This window comes from Lemur catta, chromosome 2, assembly GCF_020740605.2.
Source record: "Lemur catta isolate mLemCat1 chromosome 2, mLemCat1.pri, whole genome shotgun sequence".
Lineage (NCBI taxonomy): Eukaryota > Metazoa > Chordata > Mammalia > Primates > Lemuridae > Lemur > Lemur catta.
The window spans coordinates 140,560,714-140,577,805 of NC_059129.1; the positions used below are offsets into that span (position 1 = coordinate 140,560,714).

A 17,092-nucleotide genomic window follows, 5' to 3' on the forward strand; every position below is an offset into this window, starting at 1 on the left:
TATTTTACTGTAATAAAAAAATTTTAAGTGTTGAGTGGTATGTGTATATCTCTAATACTATGTTTTTATATTATCAGATAATGCTCCTACAGATATGAATAGAGATATAGTTCATATGCCTTCTGGGTTTTAAGAGTAAAATTTCAACTACTTATTTATTATTCTTTTCTCACAGAAAAGCAGTAAAAATAATACAGCATTATAGGATTATCAGTGTTTTGACGAGCATGCATAATAATGCTGACTTCTTTGATGGTTAATAGATTCTTTTATTAACAGTCAAAAAACTTCACACTTACAATAGGAAAATAAATGTTTCTTCAATGGCTAATTAAATGAAAACTATCCAGGACCTTATAGGATTTTCAGCGCGTACTAGGTTTGATGCACATCTTAGAAAAGGCTATTAGCTTGCTGACATCATTAGGGTATGACTGAAAACGAGAAAAAGTAAAAAATTTATAAAACATTTTCCTAATAGTTTTTGCAACAGTAGTTCCTCTGAAATTAAAATAGAAAATAAAATTTATACTTATACCTAGTTTTAGATATGACTCACAATACACATCAATCTCAATCTTATGGTTTTGGTATGACTTTTTAAAGGTGCTCAAAAGAAAATCAAATCTTACTTTAAGACCATAAATCTGAGGTGCTCAATAAACTTGTAATTTCTCAACAGCTAAGTTTAATTATTATACTACAGTTCAAGCAACGGATAATATTTGAAAGACGGTATTTGTTATGCTTCCTTGTTTTGCTCCGGCACTAATGATGCTAAGGTTTTTGATGCACAATTATATTGGCTAGAGCAGGCACTGCTGATTCAGTCACAAAAATCCTTTTCGGATGAACAATACTTATTCTGTTTGGAAAAAATGGCAATTTTACTTTTTCTGTTTCTTTTCTGTTATAAAAAACAGGGCTAAACAATCTTAAAGTCTCATTTTCCACCGGATGATTAAAATCTTTAGCTTGTAAATTCTCTTAGCCTCTTAAAATCTACCCAGCGAGGAGGAAAAGCAAATTTAGTGAAGGATAGACAGTATGCCTCCCCATTCTCTCAATAGAAAGCCAGAGCAAAAATAGAGCCCCATAGAAATTTCAACATTGAATTTTTTTTTTAAGTCTTAAAGCTTAGTAGGAATCAAAAAGCTTTATATAAGTCAGTAGTCTCGGCAAATCTTTGTTAGTTCAGTATAAACCATGATCTAGCAGACGACTTCTACTTAAAAGCTCATCTTTCAAAACATTCCACTTGTCCAGTCTGTTCAGAGTTCACTACCTTGTTTATAGAGTCAAGTGGTAATCACATGACTGCTATGTGAACACCATGGAAGTCATTTCACTGTGGTATTTAAAGAATGGCGAGTGCAGTCTCCAAAGTTTTTTCAATCCACTAGCGAAAACACACAAACACACACGGTTTTCAATAGTCTCATGTCAACATCGTTGACAATTCAGAAAGCCTAAACGCTTCTCTAATTGAATTTTAAAAGAAAAGTGCCTTAAATTTAAATTTTTTTAAAACTTCAGTCTTCAATATTGAAACTGCTAAGTTACCCCATTTTTCCATGAGAAAAATTAAGTTGGGAAAAAATAAAAAGAAAATAAACTTGGGAAAACATTACTAAATAGGCTTAAGAAAAAAAATCTATATAAACAGAATATTCCAATAGAAGGTAAAACCTATGTGCACAGGGTTGCTCACTGCAGCATTGTTTATAATAAACAATTAGAAACAAATGAAATATTCAGTAACAAAGCTGTAAAATAAACTAGGAAACGTCCAATTGATAAAATATTTTATAGCCACTAAAGATAATTATGAAGATGAAACAACATGGGAAATGCATGATGATTTTATTAAGCCAAATACAAAAAGGATCCCGGCTTCATTTAGACAGTATCCAGCTCTATTTGCAAAAACTACACAGGAACACAATTTGACGTGCTGTGTCAATGTATTATGGATATAGTTTTCTCTTTAGTTAAAAATATAAAGCTTCTAGAGTGGCTATATGTTCTTTAAAAGAAAATATGAAAAAGGACAGAATAAATCAAAATCACATCGTAGAAAATAAATGTTCCTCGGGGAAGCCCGCTGCTGACTTCATTGAGAAATCAATTTGCCTCTATGTGGAAGGGCAGTACCTGGCGTAGGACCCAGTTCTCGTGAGGGGGACGCAAGTGCCCAGTCAGGGTGATCCGTGGCCTAAACTCTAGCATTGATTTTACCAACTACACCCTAATTTGTCCATTTTCAGCACTATTACACAATATATAGTTCTATGTTTGAGGATAAAACATCATATTAAAGTCAGAAAAATTCAGATGCATAATTATCTCCTCATAATAAAGCAGTTCTCAATTAGCAATCAAATCACATGTATTTAAATGACAAAATGGTGTTAACCCTCTGTAACATGTGACCACAAACAATTAAAGACTACTGCGTGATATCTACCAGAAGTACCACCACAGAGTATTACTTGCCCAAAAAAGCATTTTTGATAGAAAGCTGAATATTTTCCCTTAGCAAATATTTAATATTTTATTGTTAAACAAGTAGGGTAAAATACTAGATTTTCTATAACTGTAATAGAACAGGATCAGAAAGGCTTTCCTGGGCTGGGCACAGTGCCTCATGCCTGTAATCCCAGCATTTTGGGAGGCCAAGGCAGGAGGATCACTTAAGGCCAAGAGTTCAAGACCAGCCTGAGCAACACAGTGAGACCTCATCTCTACAAAAAATTAAAAAATTAGCCGGGCATGGTGGTAGGCACCTGTAGTCCCAGCTACTTAGGAGGCTGAGGCAGGAAGATTGCTTAGGCCCAGGAGTTTGAGATTACAGTGAGCTATGGTACCATAGCACTCCAGCCTGGGAGACAGAGCAAGACCCTGTCTCAAACAAAAAAAAAAGAAAAAGCCTTTCCTACAGGGCCCAAAATATAGGAATGGAATATTTTTGATGGCTTTATGATGACAATCATAACCTCTTAGCTATTTTAGCTCTCTGAAGAAAATGTTCAATCAAAAGATTCAATCACCCAAAGCATTTACTATTTTCGATCAGTTGCCCAATAATAAAATTCTCAAATAAGAAATTATTCATTACATGTTTATCAAATATGTGAATAAGTAACATCAAGAAATGCTATAATAGAGCAGCTTATTAGCATATTGCAATACTCTACACTATTACAAAAATAGTCATAAAGATCTTAACATACTCAGTATAATGATCCTGTTTTACTTTTTGCAAGCCACATATCGTTCAGTTACGTTCTCCCAGTTGATCACATTCCAAATAGCCTTCAGGTAATCAGGCCTGACATTCTTGTACTGAAGGTAGTAAGCATGCTCCCACACGTCAATGCCCAGCAGTGGAATAAGACCTACCAGAAGGCAGAAGAAAAAAATCAAAAACTATACATTTCAATCTAAAACATTACATCTGCTCAATTTAAACTTTTATTATTCTTTGCACACAAAATTACCTTTTACAACAATCTCATTTGTTTCTATGTAAATAAGAAATTTGTATAAGAATAAATACAAAGATTTCAAACTTTACTTTTTAGTAAGAAAATACGACAAATAGTAAAAATAATTAAGACAGACTTGGGAAAATCAATTAACTACAGTATTTTAATAGCTGTTCTTAAAATACCAATAGATTCATCCAAGAGAGAATTCCCAGCCAGTGGTCTTAGGAGCCACAGTAAGGGTGTGTTATGTCTGAGGGGTGCTTGAGGCCCGCCAGCTTCTCTTTCAAAGGGCCTGACACTAACGGGGGTTTAAGAAAAACCTGCTGTGCTCCCCAAGGCTAATTTTAGTCTGAGGGAATATGCAGCAGTTATGAGACACTAATAGAATAAGTCAACAAGGAAAACTGAATAGGACTAAAGAAAAAGACATAGCGTTTTCAGAAATTAAATTGTGTAAATCAAGAGCTTAGTTCTATCTATAAAACATTCACTTAAAAAAATTCTCAAACTAAATGATAACTCTCCTCTATAAAAACAATACTTAACTCGTATGTCTTGGTCAGTTGTGAGGTAGGTCACTAGCAATTTATTATTAATAAAATAGCAAAATTTATGAATGATTTTTGCCATAAATAAAAAGCCATGACTTCCATTTATTGTCATTCCAATAGGCTTTCTTCATTTCAAGGGGGAGAGAAAGGCCTGTAGCTCAGATGGCAGACCCTCTAGCCAAGATATACCTGACTCTACAGCATTCAGTGCTCACAAATCTTTGTGGCTTTTACAAATGCTTGTGACATCTCACTTTCCCAAAATTGCTGTTTAGATTCTGGCAAAATCTGAGTATATCCAGAAAAGTGAGCCACGTGAGCAGGAGTATTCTGATGTGTGGTAGAAAAAGTGGCAAAGGACTATTATTGTTTGATGTTACGGTGCCACTTTAAGTTAAAGTCCCAACTAACTGTGGGATGATTCACAGGACTCTATTTCCCATACTCTTCAGTGACATTTTATAAAGGGTTTCTAATTCAATTAGGCTCAACAGAAAAAAAAAAAGGATTTGGTAAGCCCAGCCTGGAGCTTCCAAGTCAAGTATTTTCATGTACCATACCAAAGACCCCTACCTAGAAAGGCAGAAGTCTGGAAACCTGAGTTCTAGTGCCAGTTTAACTGCAAGTGCTCAGCAGAGAAGGTGAGAGTACAAGTTCTGAAATCAGACTCAGCTTATATTTCTTTTCCTCACCCTTGTTCTTTAGCTAATTTTAGTTTTTTATTCTAGTGTATATAATTATTTAAGCTGATACTAACTCTCTGTAGAATGAGGCAGGGTTTATGATTAAAACATTTTTGTTAATGTATCCATAAAATCACATGTGCTTATTTTACAAAATATCAAGGACGTTTAAAGCATTTTAACTTACATAAGACTCTGGGTATTATCTGTTAAGATTTGCTCAGATTATTACATGTTCATGATAAGTTTAAACATTGCAAGTTTTCCTTACTTCTAGTTGAATGCTGTACAGTAAACCATCTCTCATAAATGAAATGTGTAACAATTATTAACTCTAACCTGTTGTTCCCTGCAATGGATCCTGGTTAGGACAAGCAGCAATCTGCAAGCGTCCTTGCTCCTTATTGAAACCAAGCCAACCCCAGCCCGAGCCTTGGACACCAGCAGATACAGCTGTCAGCTTCTCCTTAAACTTGTCAAAGGAACCAAAGTCACGTTTGATGGCTTCTAGCAACTCCCCTGTTAAAAAAAAAATACAAAAAAAAAAAAAAACCCACAAATAAACAGATTTCAACAATTACAATAAAATGTTACATTACACATATTAAAATATTCTTGTCATATAGCCCAAGAAACAAGTGGACATCATACAGAAGATATAATAAAACCCAGTGAACCTATATAACACAACTGTTACTCCTACCCTGACACCAGTATCTAAGGTTTCACAACTTTAATTCACGTTTCTTAATGAAGGTTGTTAAAGGGATTTCTTCACTCACTGTGCTTTTTTCCTCAAGAAAGAAATACTACTTTCTATTAGCTTTCTTTTTTTTCCCTGAATAGAAAAGTTACCTTGACTTCTACCTCACCCTACTCTATGTCCCCATTTGGGAGTAAAGTTATGACTGTTATTTGGTTCTTCTCCAAGGCAGCCTAGATCTTCCCATCTTCATTAAATTGTTTTAAAAAGGGTGATTTTTCTCTTCTATGAATGAACTAAGGGTACACTTTAAGAGCTATAGCCCTTTTATTCTGTAGCAATATAGTATATAATTCTAGATTAAACATATTAGCTAAATCAAGTGGGTCAAAAATCTTACTTCTCTTATTCTACCAGTTTAAAAGTAATCACCTTGTATAAACACAGATGATGGAATCAAGTGGTACAGATGATAAAAATGGCAGAGAGTACCAAAGCCACTGGTTACACATGGGTATATCTGATAGTCTGGTAACTGACAAGACCTCAAAAGTATTGAGTCATGATCTGAAGACCTAACTCAGAAATAATAAATTGTCCCATTTCCCGTACTTACTCCCTCATTCACTGTTACCTCAAAATGAAACTGCATATTTCAAGTGTAAAAGATATGTTGCCTTCAACAACGATTAAAAACCAACCACGGAAACTTGGGGTACATGCAAGGAGCCCAGGAACAAGGGAGGAGAGCTATATTTATGCTCCACACCTTTCCTGGGGTAGGGAGGATAATTAAAGTCACCTGAGCCTCCACAAGCCACAAAGGAAGTCAAGGAAACAAAGATGGTAAACAAAACTGTCTAGCTCTATACTCTCCTCATTTCCTATAGTTTTTTAAAAAACACCTGGAAAACCTAATTTTCTGGGACAAATGACTTTTTATCAGTTAGGAAGAATAACAAAATGATAACAAAAGTCACTATAACTTATATTCTCAGCTGGGCATGGTGGCTCATGCCTGTAGCCTAGCACTTTGGGAACCCAAGGTAAGAGTAATCACTTGAGCCCAGGAGTTCAAGACCAGCCTGAGCAACATAGCAAGACCCCCATTTCTACAAAAAATAGAAAAATTAGCCAGGCATGGTGGCACGCGCCCATAGTCCCAGCTACTGAGGATGCTGAGGGGGGAGGATTGCTCAAGGCCAGGAGTTTGAAGTTGCAGTGAGTTATGATGGTGTCACAGCACTCTAGCCTGGGTGACAAAGTGAGATCCTGTCTCAAAAAAAACCAAAAAAAATTTTTAATTCTCAAAACAGCCCCATTATTATCCCTGTAACACACAGATGAAGAAAGTAAGGTACAGATAGGTAAGTATCTAACCTAGGCCCTTGAGCTAATTAAGTGGAAAGTTCATCTTTTCTAAAAACTAAGTTTCTTAGTCTTTCCCTAATATGAAGTACAGCCCAATGAAACCAAACACTGGAGCTGTTTATGATATTATATGTGAGTGTGTATATAAAATCTGATGGCATAACTGCCTAATTGCATTCTCCATTCCTACTTATGTCTCTTTGAAAGCTACAACTTTGTTATCTCCTTGCTGTGAAAAATATGCCACTGTGATACCTCAGTGAAAATTAAAGACTTAAAATCAATAATCTACTGTACACAAAATGTAGAGAAGGGTACACCAATATATACAAACCTTTGGGTTCTCCACCACCATTAGGACTCAGGTTTGTCCAAAAAATGGTATGATTGATATGACCGCCACCGTTGAACTTTAGCGCAGGCTGAAGAGCTATCTGAGTTGTAACATCTCCTGAAAAGTGAAAATGCGAATATATTTTTTTAAAACTCTTACTTTTTCAACCAGTCTACACACTATTTTTTTTTCATTGTAAGGCACCAGACAAAAACACCAGCTTATCTTTAAAATCATTGTTGGTTGTAAAATTCAGCAATTTCAGAGTCTACCAAAAAAAGGATCCTCCCAAAATTATCTGTCTCAGAGGACTTTCAGTTCAATTAACAACACGCTAAACAACTGGTGAGGGGCCCAGCAGGGGAGGTAAAGCTAGAAAATTTACTCCTGACTGCCAAGAAGCTCAGGGTTCTCTTGGATGGAAAAGATTTCAGGAAATAAAATGCCAAAAAGTAATCAAAGAAAATAATAGAATGCTAAAATGTATGGCTCAATATTCAGACTATAGGGAAAACTTTCAATTCCCATGTTCAAGATAGACAACCATTCATTGGGCAATATTTAAAGTCACATTAACAAGACACTCAACATATTCAAAATTGAACTTGTGATTTTCAACCCCAATCTTACTCTTCCTATGGCCTTCCCCATCTCAGTAAAGGCAGCTTTGTTCCTTGGGACATCCTTGGTAATCTGAGGTCGAATATTGACTCCTCTCCCCTCAACTCCACATCCAGTCCACCAGCACATGCATCAACAGAGCCGGCTCGACCTTTAAAACACAGCCACAATCCAGCCCCCTCTGCTGACTCGGCTGCCAGCCACTGATGCAGAGCACCAGCATCTCCCACCTGCATGAGTGCCACCGGCCTCTCACTGGTGGGGGGCTTCACCCCCTCCAAAGGCTTCCCTTCTCACTGGCAGTGAACCCCTTGAGTCCTCACACTTGGCTCCTCTTACCCCCACCCCCGAGCCCTTGCTCACCCAGCTGCACCCACACCGGCCTTCACACATGACCAACTCACATGACCAACTCAGCTTGCTCAGCTCAGGGCTGAGGCACTTTGGCTGCCTCTGCTGGAACGCTCTTCCCCAAGAGCCTCACACCTCAGTCCCTCATTTCTCATTCAAGTCTCCACTGAAAGGTCAACCTCATCAGTGAAGCTTTCTCTAGCCACGATATATAAACTAGCAATTCCAGCCACCTCTCCCAGACCCCTTACCCTACCGTGCCTTTCTCGGCACACCCCGTAACTCCCAGCACGTTATATGTGTGCCTGTCCATCTGTCTCCCTACTAGCCTGTCAGGACAAGGACTTCCCTGCACGGCTATGTCCCAAAGTGGTTGAATATATTGAATGTAGTTTTTAAGAAAAAAAATCAATTCTCTAATATCCATAGTTTTTTAAAAAAAAGAATGTCACATTTGAATCATCTGAACATATTCTCTAAACACTGGGAAAAGTAAATAGAAACCAAAAAGACAAATTTTCCACCTTACTAAACAAGTAGGCAAAATGAAATATTCTTTTCTATGCCTTCAAGAAGCTACAGATTAACTGAACTACTAGAAAAAAATGGAAATTCTTCTGTTCAATAAATATTGAGTGCTTATTATTCCCAAGACACAAAGAGAGGCAACGTGAAAGACACAGAACCATTGAGAATTCTGCTCACAAGGACCTTACATTTTGGGGAAAGTGCTTGACTGCTGTTCTTGAAAGTGTATGCTAAGAACATATGCAAGAAATGTTGTTTTCCAAAACAAGGCCCAGTCTCCAGTTCTTTAGCAATTCAGAAAGGAGGAGAGAACCAAATGATATCTGAATACACAGCTAATCTTCTAGTGGTTTCTTTTTTTAGATACCAACTTTTTTTTCCTCTGCTATGTTTACAAAATAATTTTCTTACAGATCAGTGTTTCCCTTATTAATTTTTCTTACAGTCACCCTAAAAATAAATGTACGTTTTATATTTTTTTTAATAAACCTGTAGTAACTACACTTTCCAATGGGAAAAAAACATGCTTACTGAGAGACAGTTTAATAATCTCAACATCTTAAAAGTTTGCTTAATCATTTTAAAATTTTAAAAGAAATTTTGAGGGCTTAATACCTGCTTTTAAGAACACTTTTAAGAACAAGTTCAACATTTTCTTTGGATTTCAGTTCAGTTTTTTTCCTCAAATACAATAAAAGTTAAATACTTTTGGTTGAAAAGTATTTGTGAGTGAGTTACATGTGATAAGCTTATGATGTTATTTCTACTTATCCTCTTTTTTCCCCAAAGTTTTCAAACATGAAAATGTAACTTAATAATTTTAAAAATATAATTTAAGTTAAAAAAAAAAAAAGCTCTGCAGATCTTCATTAACTTATAGGCAATAGGCACTATAGTACAATATAAAACTTTTTTCAGTGGCTTTTATTAAATAAGCTTTGATTCCACAAGAAAAGGACTGAAATTAAGGTTCCCAGATGTCAGATGCTGCCCTCAGGAGGTGCTTTTACAACTGGGATATTCCCCAGCCTCTCCCATTTCCACATGTTATTTCCTAAATCACGGGGCCTTTTCCCATATTGGAGATTCATTCAAGGTTCCTCTGTTGCAAGTAATCTTCCAGAATGTGCTAACTCTCTCCTCTTTGAGTTTAGTCATTTACCTCAAACAAAATAGGCTGAAATACTGTGTTTTCCAAAACACTTTCACAACAGGGATATTTCCCAGCCTTTCCCATTACCACATGTTGTTATTTTCTAAATCACGGGGCCTTTTCCAGTATTGGAGATTCACTCAAGTTCCTCTGTTGCCAGTAATCTTCCAGAATGTGGTAACTTTCTCCTCTTTGAGTTTAGTCATTTACCCCAAACAAAATAGGCTGAAATATTGTGTTTTTCAAAGCACTTTCACAACAGGGATATTCCCCAGCCTCTCCCATTACCATGTTATTTCCTAAATCACGGGGCCTTTTCCCGTATTCGAGATTCATTCAAGGTTCCTCTGTTGCAAATAATCTTCCAGAATGTGGTAACTTCCTCCTCTTTGAGTTTAGTCATTTACCTCAAACACAATCAGGCTGAAATACTGTGTTTTTCCACTAGATGTCCCCAGTCAACAAGATATCACTGTCTAAAAATTACTCAACAAATTTCACAGGCCTCAAATTCAACAAAAATACATTTAAGAAAGTAAATTTTTTTATACTGTATAGTTTATCATGCAATACAGATAGTCTGGGAACATGACTGTCAATTATTTTCCTTGTAGATTAAAAGGACACTACTATTTTGTACAGAGACTTTAAAACAGTATTCCTATGCACACCCCCAAAGGCACAAACACTAAAAGTCCACATGTAGTGTGGTTTTGTCAACCAAGCTCTTTAAAAAAAAAAAATAGGTAACTCCATATTATAGTTTAATGGAATTTAAGTAAATAGATACAAGCCTGTTTCAATTTCTCACAAAATGACTGATTTCATTGTGAACTTTGACCCCTAAGTTAATTCAAGAAAAGTATCAAATTTAAAGGGCCTGAAGTGTTCCACAGTTAGGAAACTGCTTTTTGATAATGAACATCATAATGCTAACTCCTGCTCCTTCCCTAGTTCCTACCAGGAAGCAGTTCTCTTCTGTCTCCCCCTGTCAGTGTGACCAAGGCCTGAGGCTGTCACCTCAATAGCTATAGTGCACTTGAAAAAGGAGGTGGTGAGGCTGTCCATCTTCCACCTGCTGTAAAGACACACACACACACACACACACACACACACACACTGGTTGCTGACAGCAAAGCTCCACTCCCACTTTTTTGTGTTTTGTTTTTTTTTTTTTTTTTTGTCTTTTTGGAGATAGAGTCTCACTCTGTTGCCATGAAGAGTGCAGCGGTGTCTTCACAGCTCACAGCAACCTCAAACTCCTAGGCTCAAGCGATCCTCCTGCCTCAGCCTCCCGAGTAGCTGGGACAACAGGCACACACCACCAAGCCTGGTTACATTTTTTATTTTTAGTAGAGCCGGGGTCTCGCTCTTGCTCAGGCTGGTCTCAAACTCCTGACCTCAAGCAATTCTCCCGCCTCGGCCTCCCAAAATGCTAGGATTACAGGTGTGAGGCACCAAGCCCAGCTTCCACTCCTCCTTTTATCAGGTTACCCTGACCCTCAAGGACACCTGCGTACCTGACGGTGTCTCAATCAGAGTGAAACGGCTGGCAGACCTGCCAGACCGAACCTTTCCCAGGAGCACATCATATAACAATAACAATTTTAATTGCTAATTTGCAAAATCAAGTCACATATCACAGCTGTCTTTAAAGGCTCTACAATTCACCAATGCTAGCGAGACGGGTAATAAAAATGTGACTTACAGTTATAACAGTCACATACAAGTTCCTTTATGGGATCCTAAGTTTTCTGAGATAAGAAAAGAACTTTATACAAACCACTCAACACACTCATTCTACATTTCAGAAAAGAGAGCTTTTCGTGCCTGGAAAACTCAGAACTGGTACAAACATGAAGTGTGTTCCCCAGGCAGAGGCATTTCTGCACGGACACGCTGCTCACTGTCACATCTGCCTTGGCCCGCACCTACCCTTGGCCAGCGCCTCGCGGTACTTCTCCTCAGTGATGTTCAAGTTGTTCACGTAGGCTGCGTGGTGCTTGCTGTGGTGCAGCTGCATGATCTGGGCGTTGATGTGGGGTTCCAGGGCGCCGTAGTCGTACGGCAGATCGGGCAGGCTGTGCTTCTGCCTGGAGCCCAGACACGCCAGAGCCGGCGCCAGCCCCCTGCTCGCGCTGGAAGACACAGAAGACACAGCGGTCGGCCCCGCGGGCCGGGCCGTGCGCGCAGCCCCGTCCCGGACGCGCCGGCTCGCCCGCCCCGGCACACGCGTGGTTGCGGCAGCCCCAGGCCGCGCGCCGCAGGGACACCTGCCGTCCGCAGCCCTTCCCGGAGGTCCCCCACCCGGCCGCCACACGCGGCATCCTAGGGAGAAGCCCCCGCGGGTAGCCGGGAGCCGCCAGGCCCGGCTCGGCCACTGTCGCCGTCGCCGCGGAGGCCCTGCCGGCCGCGCGCCCCTTCGTCCCCGCCGCGGGCGCCCGCCTCTCACCTGCTTGCCGCCCGGGACAACATGATGCCGGTGCTGCTGCGGCGCCGCCCTCAAGTCTCCTCTGAACCCAAGCCGTCCGCCCCAGCCCACAGTCGCAACTGCGCGGCGTCCCCGGCAGCGCCGCAAGGACACTCGCCTCGCGGCCCGCTACGCCCCGCCCCGGACGCGCCCAACCCGGTGGGGGGGACAAGGGGCTCCCCGCGGTCTGTTCCGCCCACCCTAGCCGCACGCTCTTCGCCCCGGGGATGGCAGAAAGGGGGCTGCAAGCCTGCCCTCGGCCACGGCAACCTCGCTGCCTATTTGCCGCTCTCGTGCGGCGGCCGGCCGGGGCAAGGCCGCCCCCAGCCCTGCGGAGTTGGTACGGCCCGCGGCCCCGCCCGGCCTCCGCCCCCTCCCGGCCGGGTCGGCGGTCGCCGGGCCCGCGGCTGCTCCCTCCCCTCCGCGGCCACGCGCGGGGGCGGCCTGGGCAGGGGACCTCCCGCGGGGGAGGCTGTCGTGCCTCGCCTGGGGCCCGGGGGACAGTTTCTAGGGGAGACAGGGCCGAGCCGCTGGTCTACGCCGCCCGGCGAGCGTGTTGGAGGAGGGCGTGGGGCCAGCGCCGTCTAACCCGTATTTAGTTAGCCTTTGTGCGCCAGGCCCCGGTGACTTTGCTTCGCAAGTAAACTGACCTTGGGACTTTCTCCAAGCCAGAGGGAGCCAGGACAGGAGCCATACAGACTTTATCCCCACTGGCTGCCTAATGACAGAGTTAATTGGACACCTGTGATGTGTCCCAGACTACACCGCAGGATTTCCATACATTTATCTTTTTCTACCACTAGGGCTGGTATGGTTGACTCTTGGTAGCAACAGTTAATGAAATCGTCTCACAGCTTAAGCTGCTTGCCCTGGTCGCACAGTTAATGAGAAAAAGAGTCAGGACTAGAACTCAAAGTTCACAGTTTCCTGCCAGTCAGGTTTGTGTTTAGAGTAACTTCTGTGAGCCAACTGCTGAGGAGAATACATTAATAAAAAGATTCTCCCCTATGCTGTCTTGTAGTCCAAAAATAAGCTGTAAGTATCAAATGCTTTCTTAACTATTAAAAACAACAGTTCTGAATTGTGTGAATCCTTGCTGTGTAGAAGTTAGGAAAGCCTCGCGGTGTCACTTTACTGAATAGAACCATATGGAAGGAAGCAGGTAGCAGGTACTGAATAAGGAGTTTCAGTTGTTTCCTTCCACTCCTCGTACAGTACAGCCCTCCCAAGGATGACTAGGCTTCGGGTAAGCAGAATAGGAAAACATACTCAGGCCAAAAGAAACTGCCTGAGCATGGCTTCACAACAGGAAGGACTGAGGCTTGTTTGCAGACATCAGGAGAATGTAACTAAGGGGTTGGATTGGGGTGAAGGAGGAAATTCAGGTTGGCACCAGGTTAAGGACATCTTTAAACCTCAGATAAGGCTGGAGATGGTGGCTCACACCTGTAATCCCAGCACTTTGGGAGATCAAAGCGAGAGGATCACTTCAGCCCAGGACCAGCATGGGCAACATAGCAAGACCCCATCTCTACAAAGAGATTTCTTTGATTAGCTGGGCATGGTGGTAGTCCCAACTACTGGGGAGGCTGAGGAGGGAAGATTGTTTAAGCCCAAGAGTTCGAGGCTGCAGTAAGCTATGATGGCGCCAGTATACTCCAGCCTAGGCTATAGAGGGAGACCCTGTCTCAAAAGAAAAAACAAAAACTCAGACAAGAGCATGGGTTTGTTATGGTTGGTAACATTTTAGCTGGTGGTTTTCCAGGCAAGGTAGTCTGGCACTGATATCATGAGGGCAGGCTAGTTAGGAAACTTTGCATTGGTCCCAGTATGGGGTGCTGTGGGCCAGTTTTAGGGTACTAGCTATGGGAACTGGAAGAAAAGGGCATTTTGAAGGATGAAACAACAAGATGCAGTTACAACTCAGTCACTGTAATGAAAGGGCTTGATCAAGTGAGAACAAAATCCCTAAAATCAGATTGAGCCCAGTCAGGTTGTTTCAGTGCACTTCTTGCTTATACAGATAATGATCCTTTGAAACTTAAAGTGACCCCTAGAAAATGCCCTTTAGAACAACCAACAAATATGGGGGTGGGGGAGTGACAGCAGCAGCCAAGTAGAAGTATCTCTAACGTCACATCTGCCATCAGCTACATCCTTACAGAAGACTGGCTGCAAGAGCGTCCAGGATTGAGACCCAGGTTGGGAGGTAAAGAGAAGTTTATTACCTTCCTTCTCTGCTATATCCGATGGACAGGCTTCTTTTTCTTTTTTAGGCAGTCACTGTAAGGAGAACTCGATGGCCCAAGGAGTTAGATTACATTTGAGCAGGATCTGTCCCAAATTGCTCCAGGCAGCTCAGGATGTCCTCTGCAATATCAGGGCACCATAATATAGATTTCCCTTGAATAAACTTCCCAAGTCTACTTCATAGCCATCCTGAGACCCCACAATGTATATCTACATATTGGTTAGAGAAAGCAACAAATGTGGGTTAAGATGAAATCATTTTGAGCCGGTTATTAATTGCATTCATATTTCAGCAACAGAGATCTAGCAATAGTGTCTTAAGCACAGCATCTTAAACATGGGGTAGGCAGTCCAGGGATGAAATGACAATCCGAAGGAGTCATCAAGGATGCAGGCTCCTCTATGTTCAAAGCTGCTTCTTGGTCCATAATAGCTTCCACAGCACCAGCCATATCATCTCCTTTCCTGGACAGAGGAAGGACAAAAGTTGGGCCCCAGTTGTCTCCCTTTAAGGATCCTTTGTGTTAGATTCACCCAACAAATTCCACTCAGAGCTCACTAATCAAAATTTATGTACAAGGCAACTTAGTCTAGCCTACCCACAAAGGAGGATGAGGAATGTATTCATTTAACTGTGCATATTTTAAGTCTGAAAAACTTGGAATTCTGTAACAAAAGGGAAACTGTAATAGATTGGAAAATAGCAGTCTTTGCTACGTATCCTTATATAAGGCATTATTTCCACATACTTGGAAATAAACTCTGATCATTAATGGACTGATCTTAGCTACATTCTTTTGTTTTTCTTCCCCTTTCCCCTCAAGGTTGGGGTTTGTTTGTTTTTTCCTTTTGTGTCACAGATCTTACCTAGGCAGGAACCTAAGTGAGAATTGCTTGTACCAACCTGCACTTTGCATGACTGTGATTGTTAATAGGACCAAGAGTAATACCTAAATTTCTAAAATTAAATGATCTAGGCTAAAGGAGAAAGTGATGATAAAGATATATAATATTGACAATGCTTTCAAAGTGAGCTTTACTTTTTTTCCCCACTTCAGGCAAAATCATGATTAGATTGCATCCTCAAAGAACACATTAACTATTACCAAGGAAGAGAAGAGCTTGGCTCAGAACAAAAGTGTTTTTTTTGAACAAAAGAGATAAAACAGGCAATCATGGTGGGTAATCATGAGTCCATTGTATCCATAAAGAGAAAAAGGAACCAACATTTTTGAGCAGATCTCAAGTTGCTAGGTACTAAGTCAAATACTTTATTCCTATTTTGCACAAAGATAGTAAGTGACTTGACCAAGGTCACACTCAGAGCTAGTAGGGAGTCGAGGGAGGATTTGAATGTACAGTTGACCCTTGAACAATGAGTGGTTTAGGGGCACTGGCCCCCTTGCAGTCAGAAATCTGAGTATAACTTCTGACTCCCCAAGAACTTAAATACCAATAGCCTACTGTTGACTGGAAACCTTACAGATAACACAGAAAGTCAATTAACACATATTTTGTATGTAATATGTATTATATACTGTATTCTTACAATAGAATAAGCTAGAGAAAAGAAAATGTTATTAAGAAAATCATGAGGAAGAGAAAATACATTGGCTACTCATTAAGTGGAAGTGGATTATTATAAAGATCTTCATCCTTGTCTTCACATTGAGTAGGCTGAGGACGGGGAGGATGTGGAGGGGTTGGTCTTGCTGTCTCAGGAGTGGCAGAGGCAAAAGAAAATCCACATGTAAGTGGATCTTGCAGTTCAAACCCATGTTTAAGGGGCAACTGTATTGCTCTCTCTGTTAATCGTGACATAACTCTGTGCCTTTTAGCAGCTGCCATACCCTCTCCCACATTCCTCCCACCCCAAATAATTGAGCTCAACCCTGTCTTGTTTGTGTGGAGCCCAGGTTTTGAAACCTTCCTCCTCCTCCTCTCCCTATGTAACTTCCCAACTTATTCCTGTCTCCTCAGCTCCTGACTGCCCTGCTGTCTCCTCTTTTGCACATGACTTAGGTCATCACTCTTGGACCTCAAGTTTGATGTTACTTCTCCGTCCTGACCTTGGGCTATTCCCTGTAGATCACACTTGCTTCATAGCCTCAGTGAAGACCCAGATTCCTGGAGTTTCCCTTGACACTGACCCACCTGACTGACTCTTCCTACCCTCATCTATTGATAGAATCAGACTTGCAGGGAGGCTGGGAAACCAGCATAGAATGGAGGAAGGTTGAAGAGAATAGTTGTCCCATACTTAAAGTCCAGCAGATCCCTCCATAAGATCCCTCCAGAAGGGCTGTACAACATCCTGCCTCCTCTGGGGAAATGAAAAATCGCCTCCCCATTACTACTCCAGATAAAAAGAAAAAAACGTGGTTACTGCATTCTATGTAAGGGATGAGATCTGCCAATCATTAAACTGCCAAATGCTAGTTCATATCCCAGATTTGTCATGGATTAAGATTGCATTCATGGGCAAAGTTCCAAGAATGACTCTCAAGAGCTACCCAAGCTACAGAAGCATGGCCCAGGCTGGGGCAGTGACCACACATAAGGCTCTCAGCTGGCTGCATCCCCTGT

The 17,092-nt window shown here is 41.1% G+C and overlaps 1 protein-coding gene across 1 annotated transcript; it reads right to left on the minus strand.

The window, feature by feature from the left end:
- Positions 1-248: 248 nt before the first annotated feature.
- On the minus strand, positions 249-12,348 carry SOD2 (superoxide dismutase 2). The gene is made up of 6 exons (XM_045544671.1): positions 12,239-12,348; positions 11,722-11,924; positions 7,134-7,250; positions 5,065-5,244; positions 3,234-3,398; positions 249-434 (listed from the first exon to the last, which is right to left on the minus strand). The coding sequence occupies exons 1-5, from the start codon at positions 12,259-12,261 to the stop codon at positions 3,253-3,255; spliced, it is 669 nt and encodes a 222-aa protein (XP_045400627.1). The 5' UTR covers positions 12,262-12,348; the 3' UTR covers positions 249-434; positions 3,234-3,252.
- Between the last annotated feature and the right edge of the window lie 4,744 nt (positions 12,349-17,092).

Bases quoted from the DNA above. Each gene is read 5' to 3' on its own strand.
- SOD2 (XM_045544671.1), bottom strand. From the start codon at position 12,261: ATGTTGTCCCGGGCGGCAAGCAG. The intron at 5,245-7,133 runs GTTTGTATATAT...TTTTTTTAACAG, and splicing joins TGGTGGTGGAGAACCCAAAG to GGGAGTTGCTAGAAGCCATC. The intron at 3,399-5,064 runs GTTAGAGTTAAT...GCCTTCTGGTAG, and splicing joins TCCATTGCAGGGAACAACAG to GTCTTATTCCACTGCTGGGC.